This window comes from Lissotriton vulgaris, unplaced genomic scaffold, assembly GCF_964263255.1.
Source record: "Lissotriton vulgaris unplaced genomic scaffold, aLisVul1.2 SCAFFOLD_723, whole genome shotgun sequence".
Lineage (NCBI taxonomy): Eukaryota > Metazoa > Chordata > Amphibia > Caudata > Salamandridae > Lissotriton > Lissotriton vulgaris.
The window spans coordinates 606,060-624,051 of NW_028240735.1; the positions used below are offsets into that span (position 1 = coordinate 606,060).

The 17,992-nt window shown below is 53.9% G+C and overlaps 1 protein-coding gene across 1 annotated transcript in view; it reads left to right on the forward strand.

The window, feature by feature from the left end:
• Positions 1 to 17,992, forward strand: part of LOC147672889 (NACHT, LRR and PYD domains-containing protein 3-like) — a 664,362-nt gene that overhangs the window by 479,948 nt on the left and 166,422 nt on the right. The window contains exon 5 of the mRNA XM_086947947.1: positions 3,671 to 3,844. Coding sequence (XP_086804073.1) covers positions 3,671 to 3,844 — 174 coding nt within the window. The remainder of the gene's footprint in view (positions 1 to 3,670; positions 3,845 to 17,992) is intronic.

Below are 17,992 nucleotides of genomic sequence, written 5' to 3' on the forward strand. Positions count from 1 at the left end.
AGTGTATTTATAAAAAGGAGTCTTTCCATAGAGCGGAGTCTGTCTATAGAGAGGAGTCTGTCTATGGAGAGGTGTCTGTTTGTAAAGAGACCTATGCATAGAGAAGAGTTTGCCAGTAGTGAGGAGTCTGTCCATAGTTAGGAGTCTGTCCCTAGAAATGAGACAAATCCATACAGATGGGTCTATTTTATAGAGAGGAGTCTGTCAATAGAGCAGAGTATGTCCGTACCTCCTCCTACGTACAGACAGACCCCCTTTATTGAAAGACTCATTCCTACAGACCCCTCTCTATGGACAGACCCCTCTCTATGAACAGACCCCTCTCTAAGGAAAGACTCCTCTCTATGGACAAAGGGCGAGATGTAGGAGCCCTAATACCGGTCGGAAACGGCCGATTTCGGCCGTTTCCGACCGGTATTAGGGTTTTCAGATGTAGGAGCATGCTTTACAGAATTGGTATTTTACCGAATCTGTATTTACAGATTTGGTAAAATTACCGAATCGGTAAATACAGACTCGGTAAAAATACTGATTCTGTAAAAGCACATGTAGGTAGCACATCTTTGAGTGCCGCAGGCCTTTCAGATTCGGTATTTTACCACCCAATCCAATTGGGTGTTAAAATACCGAATCCAGGTGTGCATGCACATGTGTGCATGCACACCTAGCCATGTGACAGACAGACATGCCCTTAGGGCATGTATGTGTGCCACATGGCGCACATGCCTATTTTTGGGGTGCCAGAGGGTGTCAAAGTGACACCCCCTGCACCCTTGCAAGAATCGGTATTTACCGATTCTGTAATTACAGAATCGGTATTGCCCATTGATTCCTATGGGCTTCAAGGCTCATAGGAATCAATGGGCAATACCGATTCGGTATTTACAGATTCGGTAAATACCGAATCTTAAAGATTCGGTATTTACCGAATCTGTGATACCTACATCTCCCCCCTTCATATTTACCACTTCTTAAATACCGAATTGGTAAAATTCGGTATTTAAGAAGTGGTAAATAAGAATTACCTACATCGGGCCCAAAGTCTTCTGTATGGACATACCCCTCCCTAAAGACAAACTGCTCTCTACGGACAGAGTCCTCAGTCCTTCCATAGCGAGTGCTTTGTCCATAGACAGGAATCTGTCAGTATGTAGGAGTCTGTCCATAGAGAGGAGTCTCAAATAGAAAGGTCTGTCCGTAGGGAGGTGTCGGTCGATAGGGAGGAGTCTGTCCATAACAAGGGTCTGTCTGTAGGTGGGAGTCTGTTCATAGTGAGGAGTCTGTCCATAGAGGATATTTTATACAGTGATATAAGTGCCAACAATATGTATTCCTGATATTTTTATACTCACTTTTTAATTTTTTTAGCATATTTTTATTTTTTTGGCCCCCCAAAAAAACTGGGGGAGCTCAGCCTTAAAGCCACTTAAAGCCCTGTGTATTTGTAAAGCGCACGTATCACCCAAGGGTCTCAAGGCTGAAAACAGATGTATATTGTTACCCAACTCAATGGTACTCATTTTATCGATCTCAGATGGACGAACCTCTAAGTGGACCCTCTGTGATTAGAACCTGTCACCATGAGGTCGAACCTAGGCCCCTGCAGTGGATGCATTAGTCCACTGCACCACCAGACCGGGACACAGGTGACCACGAGCCAGGGTCACACTTACATTCTGAGGGTCACTGCCAGAGAAGGAGGGATATTATTTTTGTGTCGAAGGAACCTGCTGAAAGCTCTGACGGGTCATATGAGTCGAGTCTCTTCTCAAGAACAACTTCCTCCCGTTAAGACCTGTCCCCCTCGAGCCTCCGGCCTCACTCGCTTGTATTTAACTGTAACGTGATATCAGGAGCCGGGCCAATAATATGTCTTCCATTACAAGCCTCCACTCGGTAGAAAAAACCTCGCGCGCATCTTCGATACGGAAAGTTAAGCTGAGCACGAGAGTCTCTATCTCAAATGTAGCGCCTTGAAACACTGAACAGATGTTAATGAAGAGGGGCAGGAACCATGGCCATTATAGATGGAGGCAACAAGCCCACTATCATGGCTAACATTTGTAGATAGAATTTGTTGATTCTCAAAACTGATCAGATCTTTCTATATAATCTGAACCTTTTGTCCTTGGAGGAAAGTTCGCCCTTTGCTGAATGAATCACAAACCTAGAAATGGATTATCTGAGTCAGACTCACAAAGACTTAGGCCCGATTAAAATTTTGGTGATGAGCATTCTCTGTTGTGACGAGGTGTTCTTACCGCCAACATTATGGCTGAATGCTGAACTTAAAGGAAGGCCCACCATAGTATGACCGCGGTGGAGACGTGTCTGTCTCAACTCTGGACAAACAAACTTCCCTGACAGCCCCACAGACGCATGCGTGTAGCTCGGGCAGACATGCACATTAAAAAGACAAATACTGTGTTTATTACCAAATATCAGCGTCTCAAGTGACGTGTACAAGCATCAAGACAGGCGCGAGAAACAATATCCGTGACAGGAACTTTGGTGAAAATGTTACATTCCAACAAAACAACATTTCATAGTAATTCCATAACAACCCCGAGGTCGGTGATTGTATGAAAACAGAACCCACCTGCGGTGAAGAGCGATGACCCTTGACCTCAAATCCGCTATTTTGGGTCAGGAGTTTAGCAGCGCAGCCGAGCTACGGAGAGCACCACTATAGGGTGAGACCCAGTGGAGATAAAAGAATACTTACCCAGGAGCCAACATTACGAGGTAAACATTGACAATGAGGAGTGCTTTTGTAATCTAATTACATATCTAAAGAGGGATTACTCACCCCATCCTGGCAAATTCACACTTGTGCCGTCTATCCCTTATCTTATGTCCGCACCCCAAAACATGAACACCTGAAAAGTACCCAATATGTGATGTTGGTCTGTTTCTCAATATACTATTTTATTTTGTGAATAAACACCTCGTCCCACAGAGACCTCTGATGAAAACTTCTCTCTGTGTGCATCACACCCCGTGTAAATATACTAATGGCTGCAATAACTGCTAAAGTTGTGAGTTGACCATTCACACCACAGCAGAGTATCTCCAGGTTACAATATGTCTTAATATATTTATGAATATGTCCATTTAGCTCCAACTTTGCCAGTATGAGAACTCCCCCCATGAGGTTACTATATAAACAGGTCGTGGTTGGATGTGTAATGTGGGGGTGTGTCACTAGAGGGGAGTAAGTGGAGAAGTGGAGAAGTGTGGCTCACTGGTTAGAGGTGGCAGACCCGTAAGCAGAGGACGGCCCGGGACCAGGGTTCGATTCCCGACGCGGCAGGGTCGTGGACCAGGGTCAGCGGACTCGATAATTCTCGCCTCGGTGCCTACTCTAGTCAGAGACCACACTCGGCAACTCTGGGCATCAGCTTGCCTCATCTTCACAACGGCCCCCCCAGATCGCCGGGGATGCTTGGTCGCACCTTAGAGATACCCATCTGGGACCATCTCTCAGGGTGAGCCAGGACGGGTTCCCCAGCGGTCGAAGCGTGGAGATACTCCTCCGGGAGTCGATTCCTAGCGCTATATAAACCTGCAATTAAGTCAAGGACGGGAAAGAAATGAAGATAAAACTGAAGCTGTGATGCCCCTGTCTGTGCTCTGCTTTACTCCTCTCCGTGTCTCTTCTCTCCTGCAGGTTAGAGAAATGCTCCCTCACCAGTTCATGCTGCGAAGACCTCGCCTCTGTCCTGGAAACAAACTCATCTCTCACAGAGCTCAACCTGAGAGAAAATTATGAGCTGGAAGACACTGCAGTGAAGAAGTTGTTTGAAGGCCTAAAACATCCAAACTGCAAACTACAGACACTGAGGTACAGAGCTGAGCAGTTCTTATCACATCATTGATTTCTACATCTATCGTAGGTGGAGCTCACACATATATTTTACAATGATGTGGAAAAGGCGCATCCGTTCCATGACAATACAAGGTGTGCAATAAGTGAGGTTTGTGAAGGGGGTACACAAGTCTGAGAACTGAGTTTGGAACAAGCCCCTCTAATGGTGCAGAAGGGCAGACTTTAAAGATTGTCTTTCAGGTATTTGGAGTAAAATTCCAACAACGGTGCAGATCTGCCCATAACTAGTATATGGTACACTTAGCCATAAGGTTACCAGGGTGGTGGCTTAGCCATAATTGCTTGCAATACCTTTAAGGTGATGCTCTCTCCCATACCTTAACCTTCGTGTGAGGCTACTCACTTTTCGATTCTGCTGACTTCTTCACACAATTTTAAAGGTATTCTCCTGTATAGACCCCCAGGAGCTTGTGCACAATTCTTGTCTTATCTGAACCTATTATTAGAATCACTAGCTATGGAGGATTGTTTTACGGATCTGGGTGATTTTAATTTCCATTTAGAAAAATGTGACGACAGTGAAACACAAGATTTACTGTCGGACATGGAAACTTTAGGGCTATATCAACTGGTCACCTCGCCCACACATGAAGCAGGTCACACGCTAGACGGCATCTTTTCTTGCTCCAAAGGGATCTCTCTTGTAGATACTCTCCCGCTTATTTGGTCTGATCATCACACCGTGCTCTGTGAAATCACCATCAAAGAGGATTTACCAGGCAGACCAAATAACATGCGCCAAACTACCTTCAAGGCCTGGAGCGATTTAAATAATGGAGATTTCAGAGAACTATTAAATAATACCAGCCCAATCATTGCAGATGACCCTAACACTGCCATGAGCCAATACACTGACTGGCTAGGCAACGCCATAAAACAATTGGTACCCCAAAAAATCATATCCCGAAACAGATCAACTCCGTCCGCTCCATGGTTCTCGGAATCGTTAAGATCGCAAAAACAAATTTGTAGGAATAGGGAGAGGGCCAGGCGTAAACTCTATGACGCAGAAAACAAGTCACGGTATAAGGCTTCTTTGGCAAATTATATAAAAATGATCACCGAGGCGGGAATACCCCTGATTTGGCTCCGCCATCGTCCCAACTATTCTGTGACGCATTGGCCGACTTCTTTTATACTAAAGTTAATGACATCTATGTAGCCTTTGCTGCCAAGAAGGATCCTTTTATTCTTCCCACTCGTTTCACACCATCTGAAAGCTCTCTCTCCCAATTTAAAGAGATAACTGAGCTACAAACCATGGATATCATTAAATCCATAAAAACAGGATCAGCCTTAGACCCGTGTCCTCCTAAAGTTCTTCAACCTGTACTGGACCTAATAGTTCCTATAGTCACGCAACTTTATAATAGGATGTTTAACTCAGGGAGCTATCCTAAAGTTCTGAAGAACACACTCGTAAAGCCGCTTTTAAAAAAGCAGCTTTTGGCCATGTATTGGACCCGGCCTCGTGGCGTGGTCCCGCTCCTCCCCGCATGGCAGGCCCAGGACAGCAGTGACCCCTGTCCTCTTCGACGAAGCTACCTCCTCGACCCTCCACGAGAGCCGCCACCCCGGGCAACCCCCGGCTCTCTCCTCAAGAACCCGGCGACCCCTGCTCGCCCCACTCTACGGGTCTAGACCCTGCCCGGGCCACCCTCACAGGCCCCGACTCCATCTTGGACCCTCCACGTCCTGACCACGTGGCCTCGGCCCGTCCCCGGCCACAACCCCAGCGAAGTCCTGACATCGAGGCACCAAGATCTGACCAGGTGGTAAAGTGGCCACTTGCCGGATCAAGGAGGAGGGGAGTTTCGATGGCCCTCCAACCGTCCCCGCACGCCTGGTTTTGATCGCCCTCCGGACTCCCTGGGCGCTGGTTCCACCCCCCTGCTGGGTGTCTGGACCCTCTCATCCGGCGAAGGCTTCTCTCTCGATGGTGCTCCATCGTTGTTCTCTAGCCAGCAGTCGCCGGCTGATGAAGGCCACAGGATGGTCAACCCCCTCGGGGTTAACTTGTGATAGGACCGCCCCAATGCCGTGCTCCGAGGCGTCGGTTTTGACCACAAACTCTCGGCTGTAGTCAGGGGCTTGCAGCACACGGGCGGTGCACATGGCAGTTTTCAAAGTCTCGTAGGCCGTCTGACACTCGGGGGTCCAGTGTACCTTCTGTGGTTGCCTTTTGGAGGTCAGTTCAGTGAGGGGCCCCACGATGCTCCCATAGTCTTTTAGGAAGCGCCGATATTATCCAGTGAGCCCCAGGAAGGCTCGGACTGCTGTCTGGGTGACCGGGGGCTCCCAGGCCACGATGGCGTCAATCTTTGGTTGGAGGGGAACCACATGGGCGCTCCCGACTTGGTGCCCCAGATAGGTCACAGACCCTTGGCCTATCTGGCACTTGCTGACTTTTTATGTTAGTCCCGCCCGTCGGAGGGCCGTCAGGACCTCCCAGAGGTGCTTCAGGTGCTCGTTCCAGTGGAGGCTGTACACTGCAATATTGCCCAGATATGCGGTACTGAACTCTTCTAGCCCCGCCAGCACCTTATTCACCAGCCTCTGGAACGTTGCGGGGGAGTTTTTCATGCCGAAGGGCATCACCTTAAAGTGGAAGTGGCCATCGGGGGTCGAGAAGGCAGATCGCTCTTGGGCATCAGGGGTGAGGCCGATCTGCCAATACCCTGCCGTGAGGTCGAAGGTGCTGAGGTACCTGGCGGCCCCCAGGCGATCGATCAGTTCATCGACCCGGGGGATGGGATGGGCGTCAGTCTTGGTGACGGCATTCAGCCCCCGGTAGTCGACACAAAACCTGAGTTCCGAAGGGGCGCCGGGGGCGGCGGCTTTAGGGACCAGGACAACTGGACTGGCCCAGGGACTGTCGGAGGGCTCGACCACCTTTTTCTAGCAACAAGATATATCCAGGCATTAACAAAGTAGACAGCTGGCACAAATTAAATATATCACATAAAACACAAGTAAAAAATACTAACAGATAATCATGATATCGTAAAAATGTAATGATAATGATAAAAATTGTTGATCACATTCAGTTAAACACTCAAAATGATAAAAAATACAAAGGATGATAAAAAGAGAATGCAATATTCGATTGTTATATTCTCTATGAGATAGTGAGGAGAAATGAGTTATAATGATTTCCCCCGCTGATTATACAAGTTGATGTCTGTCTGCCAACGCGTTTCGACACCAGAGTGTCTTCGTCAGGACAATATCAGCATATATCACTAAGGGATAGTTCTGTGTTCCTTCATATATTAATTCTTTAAAATTCGTTCTGCTGTTGCTCCGCTACCTTTTAAATTGTCATCTAATTGACTTCCGTCGTGGTAAAAGAACTTCTTGTTCTAAATCATACTCAGATATTCCTTAATTAAAAGCAGAATCGTTTATGATGATATGCGAGAGATTCCTTGGTTTGATGGCCAGAATTATTTTTTTAAAAGCGCTCCTCGAATTACTCCGTAACTGTCCACATTGTTTGGGAGGCATCCAAGATATAAGAAAACGTCTATTGTAGCGACGCCCAAGGTGTATAATTTCGCGGAAATTGGTTCCCGTCGTAGACCCTGCTGTGAGCGAAGTACCACGGCGTGTATAATGGCGGCGGATGAGTCCAAAGGAACAAGTAAGGAGAAGGCAGATCGCTCTTGGGCACCAAGGGTGAGGCCGATCTGCCAATACCCTGCCGTGAGGTCGAAGGTGCTGAGGTACCTGGCGGCCCCCAGGCGATCGATCAGTTCATCGGCCCGGGGGATGGGATGGGCGTCAGTCTTGGTGACGGCATTCAGCCCCCGGTAGTCGACACAAAACCTGAGTTCCGAAGGGGCGCCGGGGGCCGCAGCTTTAGGGACCAGGACAACTGGACTGGCCCAGGGACTGTCGGAGGGCTCGACCACCCCCAGGGCTAGCATCTTGGCAACTTTGGACTGGATGCAGGTCCGAACTCGGTCGGGAACTCGGTAGGCCCGGTGTCGCACGGGCGGGCTGTCCCCGGTGTTGACATCGTGGACACACCACTGTGTGACCCCGGGAGTGAGTGAAAACAGGTCCGCAAACTGCCCCAGCAGCTCTTGGCAGTCCTGGCGCTGTTCGGGGGTCAGGGCGGAGGAGAGGTGGATTCCCTCGACGAAGCCGTCTTTTTCAGAGCACTTCAGGAGGTCGGGCAGGGGCTCAGAGTCGTCTTCGGCTCCGTCATCCGCAGCTAGCAGCAGGCTCAGCTCCGTGCGGGCAAAGTGAGGCTTGAGCCGGTTGGCGTGCAGAACCTGGAGGGAGTTCCTGGGGGATTCCATGTCCACCAGGTAGGTGACGGGGCTCTTGCGCTCCACCACTTTGAAGGGCCCCGTCCATTTGTCCTGGAGGGCACACGGTTCGACCGGGGACATGACCCAGACCTGCTGGCCCGGCTCGAACTCAATGGACGAGGTGTTCTGGTCATACCAGCGTTTCATCTCCTCCTGACGGATTGGTGTCACTACAACGCATGCTTTTACCACGCATGCCTTTACAACGCGGTTTTTACCACGCAGTCCATTACAACGCATAATGCTTTTAGGCGCTGGATAGTGAATTATTTAATTTACTATTCCAACTCCAGTCCTCGTGGATAGCAGGGAAGGTGTTGGATAGTATATTAAATACATTCCCTATCCTAGAGCGCCCCCCAGCGCATTGCGTTGTAATGGTTTGCGTGGTAAAAGTTGCGATGTAATGGTAGTGCGTTGTAAAAAATTCGTTGTAACCGTGCTACACCCCTCCTGACTGGCCTCAAGGTTGGCCTCGGCAAGTTCCCTTAACTTCTGAGTCTGGTTTCGGAGGGTCAGGAGGTACCGGTAGAGATTAGGCGGAGCATCTCGAACTGTAGTCTCCCAGCCTTCTTTGACCAGGCTGAGGGGACCTCGGACAGGGTGTCCGTACAATAGTGCAAAGGGGCTGAACCGCAGGGACTTCTAGGGTACCTCCCGATAGGCAAACAGGCGGCAGGGCGGCAGGGCAGCAGGACGTCCCATTTGCGGCGTATGGGCTCTTCCAGGCCCTTGATCATCCCCTTGAGTGTTCGGTTAAACCGCTCCACAAGTCCATTCCCTTGGGGGTGATACGGGGTGGTGAACTTATATGTGACCCTGCACTGTTGCCACAGGGACTGCATATATTTGGATATAAAGTTTGTGCCCCGATCACTCACAACCTATCGGGGAATCCTACTCTGGAGAAGATCCCCATCAGCGCCTGGCCCACCACGGGGGCCGTTATGGTCCGGAGGGGGATGGCTTCTGGGTAGCGAGTGACATGGTCCACCAGGACGAGGAGGAAGCGGTGTCCCTGAGAGGTGCGGGGGTCCAGGGGCCCCACGATGTCGATCCCCACTCGCTCGAAGGGGGTGGTCACCACGGGAAAGGGTTGGAGCGGGGCCTTGACTTTTCCCCCGCTCTTTCCGCTGGCTTGACAGGTTGTGAGGAACATGAAATTTTGCCTGACCAAGATGTCCCCTACGTGTACCCTATGTTACATGTCATGTGCATGTCACCCATGCATTTCCTTGTAGTGGCCTGAATCACTAGGCCTCTGCAATCATGTCCTGCATTTAGAATGCCAGTCTTCAAGTCTCCCAAACATTAAGTTAGCATGAGGCCCATGTATTTGCATTTTGCATTGTACACTTTTAATAAATATCGTAATGAACCCTTTTTGTGGTCCAGCCAGAAGCCACATTCTGAATTAGGGTTTTCATGACTCCTGACACACTGAAAACTGCAGTTACGTCCCTCTGACCTCGCATACTTCTAGCTCAGCCGAGAGAAGCCCAGCAAGAGGCCTGCCAAGACTGTATTATGTATAACAGTTATCCGAGGGAGATAGGGCCTAGCCTTTCTGTCTCCATTTAAGTGAATTACAGTGCTTGCATCCATAGAAAGCTCATGCAATGAACGAATAAATATGCCCTTTCTGTCTTTTAGTGATGAGCAACCCTTTTGCTTCAGATAATACATCCCCTGATTCAAGATATCAGTTGTACCAGATGTGCTGGTCGCCTTGACACTAAAGATTTCTCTTCTGGACTGAAAGTCAGCTCCTCCCAGTTACACGTCAATTGCACGTCATGCTCAAGTTGCACAATTAGGGCATAGTTCCAGCTAGCTATCCAAACTCCTCCTCTAAGTACCCACCCACCTATGACACCTACCTATCACCTACCTATGACTCATCAAGTACACACCCTCAGGCACACCCACATGTTCTTATCTCATTTTCTGTCTTGCTCTGTCTCGAGCGCTCCTATGTACAAGAGAAAATGTATATATAAACATGTTCAGTAAATAATTGTTAGAAGACCCTTCCTGAACCTCTGTGGTGATGGAACTGATTCTCCCTTTGACTCGAGTTATTGGAATAAAGCCCATTTTAACTCAGACACCACGGATCCTGTCTCTCACTTGATGCATGATAATTGTTAATGCCTAGAATAGAAATTATGCCTGGGTAATATTTTATTTACCACAGTTGGACAGGTTCTGCAGTGATTGTGCACATCGTTGTGCATTTTTGGCCAGTAAAAATGGGTCACTAGGCGGCTGTAGGTTTTGTCCTGCCCCAGGTGCCCGGCGAGGGGCACGTCGTGTGCCAGGTTTAAGAGGAAGTCTCTGAATCGTAGGGGGACCACCAACACTCGGCTGGCCCCTAGTTCGGCAATTTTCTGCTCGCTGTATAGGAGGCCGTGGTCCCAGTAGACCCAGTGGAGCCCCAAGGTGTCCCCGGCGGCTTGAGCTGTAGCTTGCTGCCGGGTTCCCTCAGGGAGGTACAGGCCTTCTGTTCCTGCCGGAATTGTTCTCGGGTGGGACCACCCTCCTGGTGCCATTGGGCTAGTTCAGGGATGTCGCCGAGCACGGCGATATCTTCGCGGTTGGGCACCGGTGGTTCGGACTCAGGGTCGGTTTCTTCATTGACGGCGGGCGGTGGTGGCGCGGGCCACTCCGGCTCTTCGGTAGGGGCGGCCTCGGTCGACGCCGGGGCCCGGGCTGCCATGGATCGGGTGGTCGCGCAGACCCACTCGGGTAGTCCCAGCATTCCCAGATGCTCTCTCCGCTCGACTTGGGCCCAGGGGGAACTCTCAAGGTCGTTTCCGAGGAGGCAGTCCACGGGGGCGTCGTCCCGGATGGTCACCTTTAGCATGCCCGACACCCCTCCCCACTCGAAGGGGATCCGGGCCATCTGGCACAAGGTCTCAGAATTGTCGGCGGCCAGCACAGGGCACAGCACATTCGGTGGGATCTGTTCAGGAGTCACCAAGTGGCAGCGGGTGGCCGTCACACTGGCTCCAGTGTCACGGAGTGCTTCGGCCCGTCGCCCATTAATGTTGACTCACTGACGGTATTTCTGGGTGTTGCTCGGGAGTGGGGCCCGGGGGACCATGTCTCTCTCGCCCAGACAGACTAGGGCCATGGCGGCCGGCTCCCACTCGGTCTGGTCCTCGTTGTAGGCCTCTTCTTCTTCTTCCCTGTCCCCCTGGGCTGCGGCAGCGAGCTGGTGGGTCGGAGGCCCGGTGGTGCCGGGACGCTGGTTCATTGGACAGTGGGGGTCACTGGCAAAGTGCCCTGGCCGCTGGCATCTGTGGCAGGTAATGTTTGGCCGGGGCCCCGGCCGTGCTGGGGGGGCTCCTCTTCCGGCCAGGGATGGCGAAGTGTTATTCTGGGGTGACCCCCGGGGCGGACTCCGGGGCGGCGAAGATGGGAAGTCTCGGTTCCGGTTCTGGTCTCCTCCGCCGCCTCGCTGGCAGGGGTGCCCCTGGGCATTCCGTCCTGATTCTCCTATCGGGGTCCGGGGGACCCGGGTGCTCACCCATCGATCGGCCTCGACGGCGAGTTTCCATGGCTCGGTCAGTTTGCTGTCGAGTAGATGCTGCCTGAGCTCGACAAAGCAGTTGTTGGACTAGTGCTGCCATACGATGAGATCGAACAGCTGCTCGTAGGTGGTCACTTTCCTGCCCTTGATCCACCCTTCCAGTGCCCTGCTATAAAAGCACACGTATTCCACCCATGTGGTACCGGGGATCTTTTTACAGTCTCGGACCATAACGGGTGAGCAGGGCGTCCTTCATGTGATCATAGGAGGACATCACGTCTTCAGCCAGTTCCAGCAGGGTGTCTCTTCCTTCGCTGACGAACTTCCCCTATAAGCCAGCACCCCAATATTTTCGAGGTATGTGGTGCGCGGTCATGGCGACTTCATAGGCCTTAAACCACTGCTGGATGTCGTCATTTTTATAGTATTCTTTGACAACATCCTTGGTAATGTGGACCTTTGTGTCGGCAGGAGGTGAGGGGCTTCGGTTCACAGTGGCGGCAGCTTCTTCGCTCTTGGCCTTGATCTCTAGTTCTTTGAGGCCACTTTAGTGCTCGAACGTGAGTTTCTTTTCTTCCAATTCTTTCTGCCTCCATCTCTCCTCCAGGTCTCCTTGCAGTCGTAGTTGCTCAATGGCCATTTTCTTTTCCGCTAGTTGGAGTTATCCGTCCAGCCGGAGTCGGGCGAGCTCCAACTCATGGAGCCGGCTCCTCTCCCGCTCTTGGGCGTTTTCGGGGGAGAGGGCCGTGTCTCTGTTGGCGGTTCTTTCTTCCGCCGGGGCTGTTATGGTTCTCGGGGGCACCTCTTGGACAGTGTCACCGTCAGTTTGGGGTGGTGTCGCTCCGGCCTCCACCCATGTTTGCAGCGCTTCTTTAAAATCTTCCTTGGTGCTTAGTCCGGTGGTAGCGATACCTAAGTCTTTGCAAAATTGTTTGAGTTCTTTATGGGTGTACTCCTCCAATAGTTCCTTTTGGAACTGTGGGGTCGTTCTGGCTTCTTTATTACTCATGGTTGCTGTAAGTCTCTGTTAATAGTGGGCGAGTTACTCGCTGAACGATTTACGTCGGCTCGGATCCCGTCGCATGCCACCAATGTTAGAAAGGCGATCCCAGGGGAGACAGAAGATGTCTGACTGACCACCCCGAGACCCACCTCTCCTTATGAACTAGGCCGAGCGCCGTCGAGAGGCCTCCTTGGCGAGGCTCCTCTCCTACAATCGTAACAGCGAGCAACCACACCACTACAGAGGGACACCACACGAGAGTAGATTCGTAAGAGTCTTCATGTAACGAATAAAGGCAAGTTCTCGTGGCAATATATGCAAAGGGATCGAGGGATCCTTAAAGTCTTGGTATCAGGGAAAAGGGGTAGCGGGACAGTCTTGGTACCAACTGGTATGAGGATGCCATGCGCCCAGCTCTCAATCCTCGAGCTGGGGGGTTACAAGGAGCCGCAACAGCGTCCGCAGGCTCTGAGGATAGTTCAGCGATGTCGGGCCGCGACAGCGTCAGCAGGGCTCCGAAGATGGTTCAGCGTAGTCAGGCCGCGACAGCGTCAGCAGGGCCTCGAAGATGGTGCAGCGTGGTCAGGCCGCGACAGTGTCAGCAGGGCTTCATAGATGGTTCAGTGTAGTCAGGCCGCGACAGCGTCAGCAGGGCCTCGAAGATGGTTCAGCGTGGTCAGGCCATGACAATGTCAGAAGGGCCTCGAAGATGGTTCAGCGTAGTCAGGCCGCGACAGCGTCAGCAGGGCCTCGAAGATGGTTCAGCATGGTCAGACCGCGACAGCGTCAGCAGGGCCTCGAAGATGGTTCAGCGTAGTCAGGCCGCGACAGCGTCAGCAGGTCCTCGAAGATAATTTCAGGTTCCAAGTACGAGAGTTCTTATCAGGATCAGCCGCGACGAGGTCAGCAGGGCTTCGACTCCAAGATACAACTGGAGTCCTAATCCAGGGCTGGCCCAGATATAGGACTGGAGTCCTTTGATGTCCGGACCTTCGCGCCTGGGGGTCAGAGGGGCCAGGATGAAAGTGTCCAGACAACCAGCAGGGGGGCGGAGCCAGCGCCCAGGGAGGCCGGAGGGCGATCTATACCAGGTGTCCGGGGATGGCTGGAGGGCCATCGAAACTCCCCTCCTCCGGGATCCGTCAAGTGGCCACTCTACCACCTGGGTGGATCTTGGTGCCTCGATGTCGGGGCTTCGCTGGGCCACGGCCGGGGCCGGGCCGAGGCCATGTGCTTGGGGCGTGATGGGCCCAAGATGGAGTCGGGCCTCAAATGGTGGCCCGGAGTGGTAGCCGGACCTGTAGAGTTGGGGCGAGCAGGGCTCGCCGGGTTCCGGAGGGGAGAGCCGTGGGTTGCCGGGGGGGCTGCTCTCGTCGAGGGTTCGTGAAGGGTAGTGTCAGGGGGGTGACAGCGGGTCGATGGAGGGCCGATGTCGTCCCGGGCCCACCATGCGGGAGGGGTAGGACCACGCCACGAGGCCGGGTCCAACACACGCCCCCTCCAGCTGAAGGCAGGGAGAGTCACACATCTTCTTGGGGGTTCTCCTCGCCGAGGCGGAAGAAGCGGGACAGGCCATCAGCGTTGGCGTGGTCGTTTCCAGGGCGATGCTCCACGGTGAAGTCCATCCCTTGCAGGGAGATGGACCATCGCAGCAGCTTCGGGTTCTCGCTACGCATCTGCATCAGCCACCGCAGAGGCCGGTGGTGGATCTGGACCCGGAAGTGGGTGCCGAAGAGGTAGGGCCGGAGTTTCTTTAGGGGCAATACGACAGCGAAGGCTTCTCTCTCGATGGTACTCCATCGTTGTTCTCTAGCCAGCAGTCTCCGGCTGATGAAGACCACAGGATGGTCAACCCCCTCGGGGTTAACTTGTGATAGGACCGCCCCGATGCCGTGCTCCGAGGCGTCGGTTTGGACCACAAACTCTCGGCTGTAGTCAGGGGCTTGGAGCACAGGGGCGGTGCACATGGCAGTTTTCAAAGTCTCGAAGGCCGTCTGACACTCGGGGGTTCAGTGTACCTTCTGTGGTTTCCTTTTGGAGGTCAGTTCAGTGAGGGGCCCCACGATGCTCCCATAGTCTTTTATGAAGCACCGATAATATCCAGTGAGCCCCAGGAAGGCTCGGACTGCTGTCTGGGTGACCGGGGGCTCCCAGGCCACGATGGCGTCAATCTTTGGTTGGAGGGGAGCCACATGGCCGCTCCCGACTTGGTGCCCCAGATAGGTCACAGACCCTTGGCCTATCTGGCACTTGCTGGCTTTTATTGTTAGTCCTGCCCGTCGGAGGGCCATCAGGACCTCCCAGAGGTGCTTCAGGTGCTCGTTCCAGTGGAGGCTGTACACTGCAATATTGTCCAGATATGCGGTACTGAACTCTTCTAGCCCCGCCAGCACCTTTTTCACCAGCCTCTGGAACGTTGCGGGGGCGTTTTTCATGCCGAAGGGCATCACCTTAAAGTGGAAGTGGCCATCAGAGGTCGAGAAGGCAGATCGCTCTTGGGCAAAAGGGGTGAGGCCGATCTGCCAATACCCTGCCGTGAGGTCGAAGGTGCTGAGGTACCTGGCGGCCCCCAGGCGATCGATCAGTTCATCGGCCCGGGGGATTGGATGGGCGTCAGTCTTGGTGACGGCATTCAGCCCCCGGTAGTCGACACAAAACCTGAGTTCCGAAGGGGCGCCGGGGGCGGCGGCTTTAGGGACCAGGACAACTGGACTGGCCGAGGGACTGTCGGAGGGCTCGACCACCCCCAGGGCTAGCATCTTGGCAACTTTGGACTGGATGCAGGTCCGAACTCGGTCGGGAACTCGGTAGGCCCGGTGTCGCACGGGCGGGCTGTCCCCGGTGTCGACATCGTGGACACACCACTGTGTGACCCCGGGAGTGAGTGAAAACAGGTCCGCAAACTGCCCCAGCAGCTCTTGGCAGTCCTGGCGCTGTTCGGGGGTCAGGGCGGAGGAGAGGTGGATTCCCTCGAGGAAGCCTTCTTTTTCAGAGCACTTCAGGAGGTCGGGCAGGGGCTCGGAGTCGTCTTCGGCTCCATCATCCGTAGCTAGCAGCAGGCTCAGCTCCATGCGGGCAAAGTGAGGCTTGAGCCGGTTGGCGTGCAGAACCCGGAGGGGGTTCCTGGGGGATTCCATATCCACCAGGTAGGTGACGGGGCTCTTGCGCTCCACCACTTTGAAGGGCCCCGTCCATTTGTCCTGGAGGGCACATGGTTCGACCTAGGACATGACCCAGACCTGCTGGCCCGGCTCGAACTCAATGGACGAGGTGTTCTGGTCATACCAGCGTTTCATCTCCTCCTGACCGGCCTCAAGGTTGGCCTCAGCAAGTTCCCGGAACTTCCGAGTCTGGTTTTGGAGGGTCAGGAGGTACCGGTAGAAATTAGGTAGAGCATCTCGGACTGTAGTCTCCCAGCCTTCTTTGACCAGGCTGAGGGGACCTCGGACAGGGTGCCCGTACAATAGTTCAAAGGGGCTGAACCCCAGAGACTTCTGGGGTACCTCCCGATAGGCAAACAGGCGGCAGGGTAGCTGGACGTCCCATTTGCGGCGTAGGGGCTCTTCCAGACCCTTGATCATCCCCTTGAGTGTTCGGTTAAACCGCTCCACAAATCCATTCCCTTGGGGGTGATACGGGGTGGTGAACTTATATGTGACCCCGCACTGTTGCCACAGGGACCGCATATATTTGGATATAAAGTTTGTGCCCCGATCACTCACAACCTCTCGGGGGAATCCTACTCTGGAGAAGATCCCCATCAGCGCCCGGCCCACCACAGGGGCCGTTATGGTCCGGAGGGGGATGGCTTCTGGGTAGCGAGTGGCATGGTCCACCAGGACGAGGATGAAGCGGTGTCCCTGAGAGGTGCGGGGGTCCAGGAGCCCCACGATGTCGATCCCCACTCGCTCAAAGGGGGTGGTCACCACGGGAAAGGGTTGGAGCGGGGCCTTGACTTTTCCCCCGCTCTTTCCGCTGGCTTGACAGGTTGGACAGGTTCTGCAGTGATTGTGCAGACCGTTGCGCATTTTTGGCCAGTAAAAATGGGTCACTAGGCGGCTGTAGGTTTTGTCCTGCCCCAGGTGGCCGGCGAGGGGCACGTCCCGTGCCAGGTTTAAGAGGAAGTCTCTGAATCGTAGTGGGACCACCAACACTCGGCTGGCCCCTAGTTCTGCAATTTTCTGCTCGCTGTATAGGAGGCCGTGGTCCCAGTACACCCAGTGGAGCCCCAAGGTGTCCCCGGCGGCTTGAGCTGTAGCTTGCTGCCGGGTTCCCTTGAGGGAGGGACAGGCCTTCTGTTCCTGCCGGAATTGTTCTCGAGTGGGACCACCCTCCTGGCCCCATTGGGCAAGTTCAGGGATGTCACCGAGCGCGGCGATATCTTCGCGGTTGGGCTCCGGTGGTTCGGACTCAGGGTCGGTTTCTTCATTGACGGCGGGCGGTGGTGGCGCGGGCCACTCCAGCTCTTCGGTCGGGGCGGCCTCGGTCGACGCCGGGGCCCGGGCTGCCATGGATCGGGTGGTCGCGCAGACCCACTCGGGTAGTCCCAGCATTCCCAGATGCTCTCTCCGCTCGACTTGGGCCCAGGGGGAACTCTCAAGGTTGTTTCCGAGGAGGCAGTCCATGGGGGCGTCGTCCCGGACGGTCACCTTTAGCATGCCCGACACCCCTCCCCACTCGAAGGGGATCCGGGCCATCTGGCACAAGCTCTCAGAATTGTCGACGGCCAGCACGGGGCACAGCACATTCGGTAGGATCTGTTCGGGAGTCACCAAGTGGCAGCGGGCGGCCGTCACACTGGCTCCAGTGTCACGGAGTGCTTCGGCCCGTCGCCCATTAATGTTGACCCACTGACGGTATTTCTGGGTGTTGCTCGGGAGTGGGGCCCGGGGGACCATGTCTCCCTCGCCCAGACAGACTAGGGCCATGGCGGCCGGCTCCCACTCGGTCTGGTCCTCGTTGTAGGCCTCTTCTTCTTCTTCCCTGTCCCCCAGGGCTGCGGCAGCGAGCTGGCGGGTCGGAGGCCCGGTGGTGCCGGGACGCTGGTTCATTGGACAGTGGGGGTCACTGGCAAAGTGCCCTGGCCGCTGGCATCTGTGGCAGGTAATGTTCGGCCGGGGCCCCGGTCGTGCTGGGGGGGCCCCTCTTCTGGCCAGGGATGGCGAAGTGTTATTCTGGGGTGACCCCCGGGGCAGACTCCGGGGGGGGCGCTGACGGGAAGTCTCGGTTCCGGTTCTGGCCTCCTC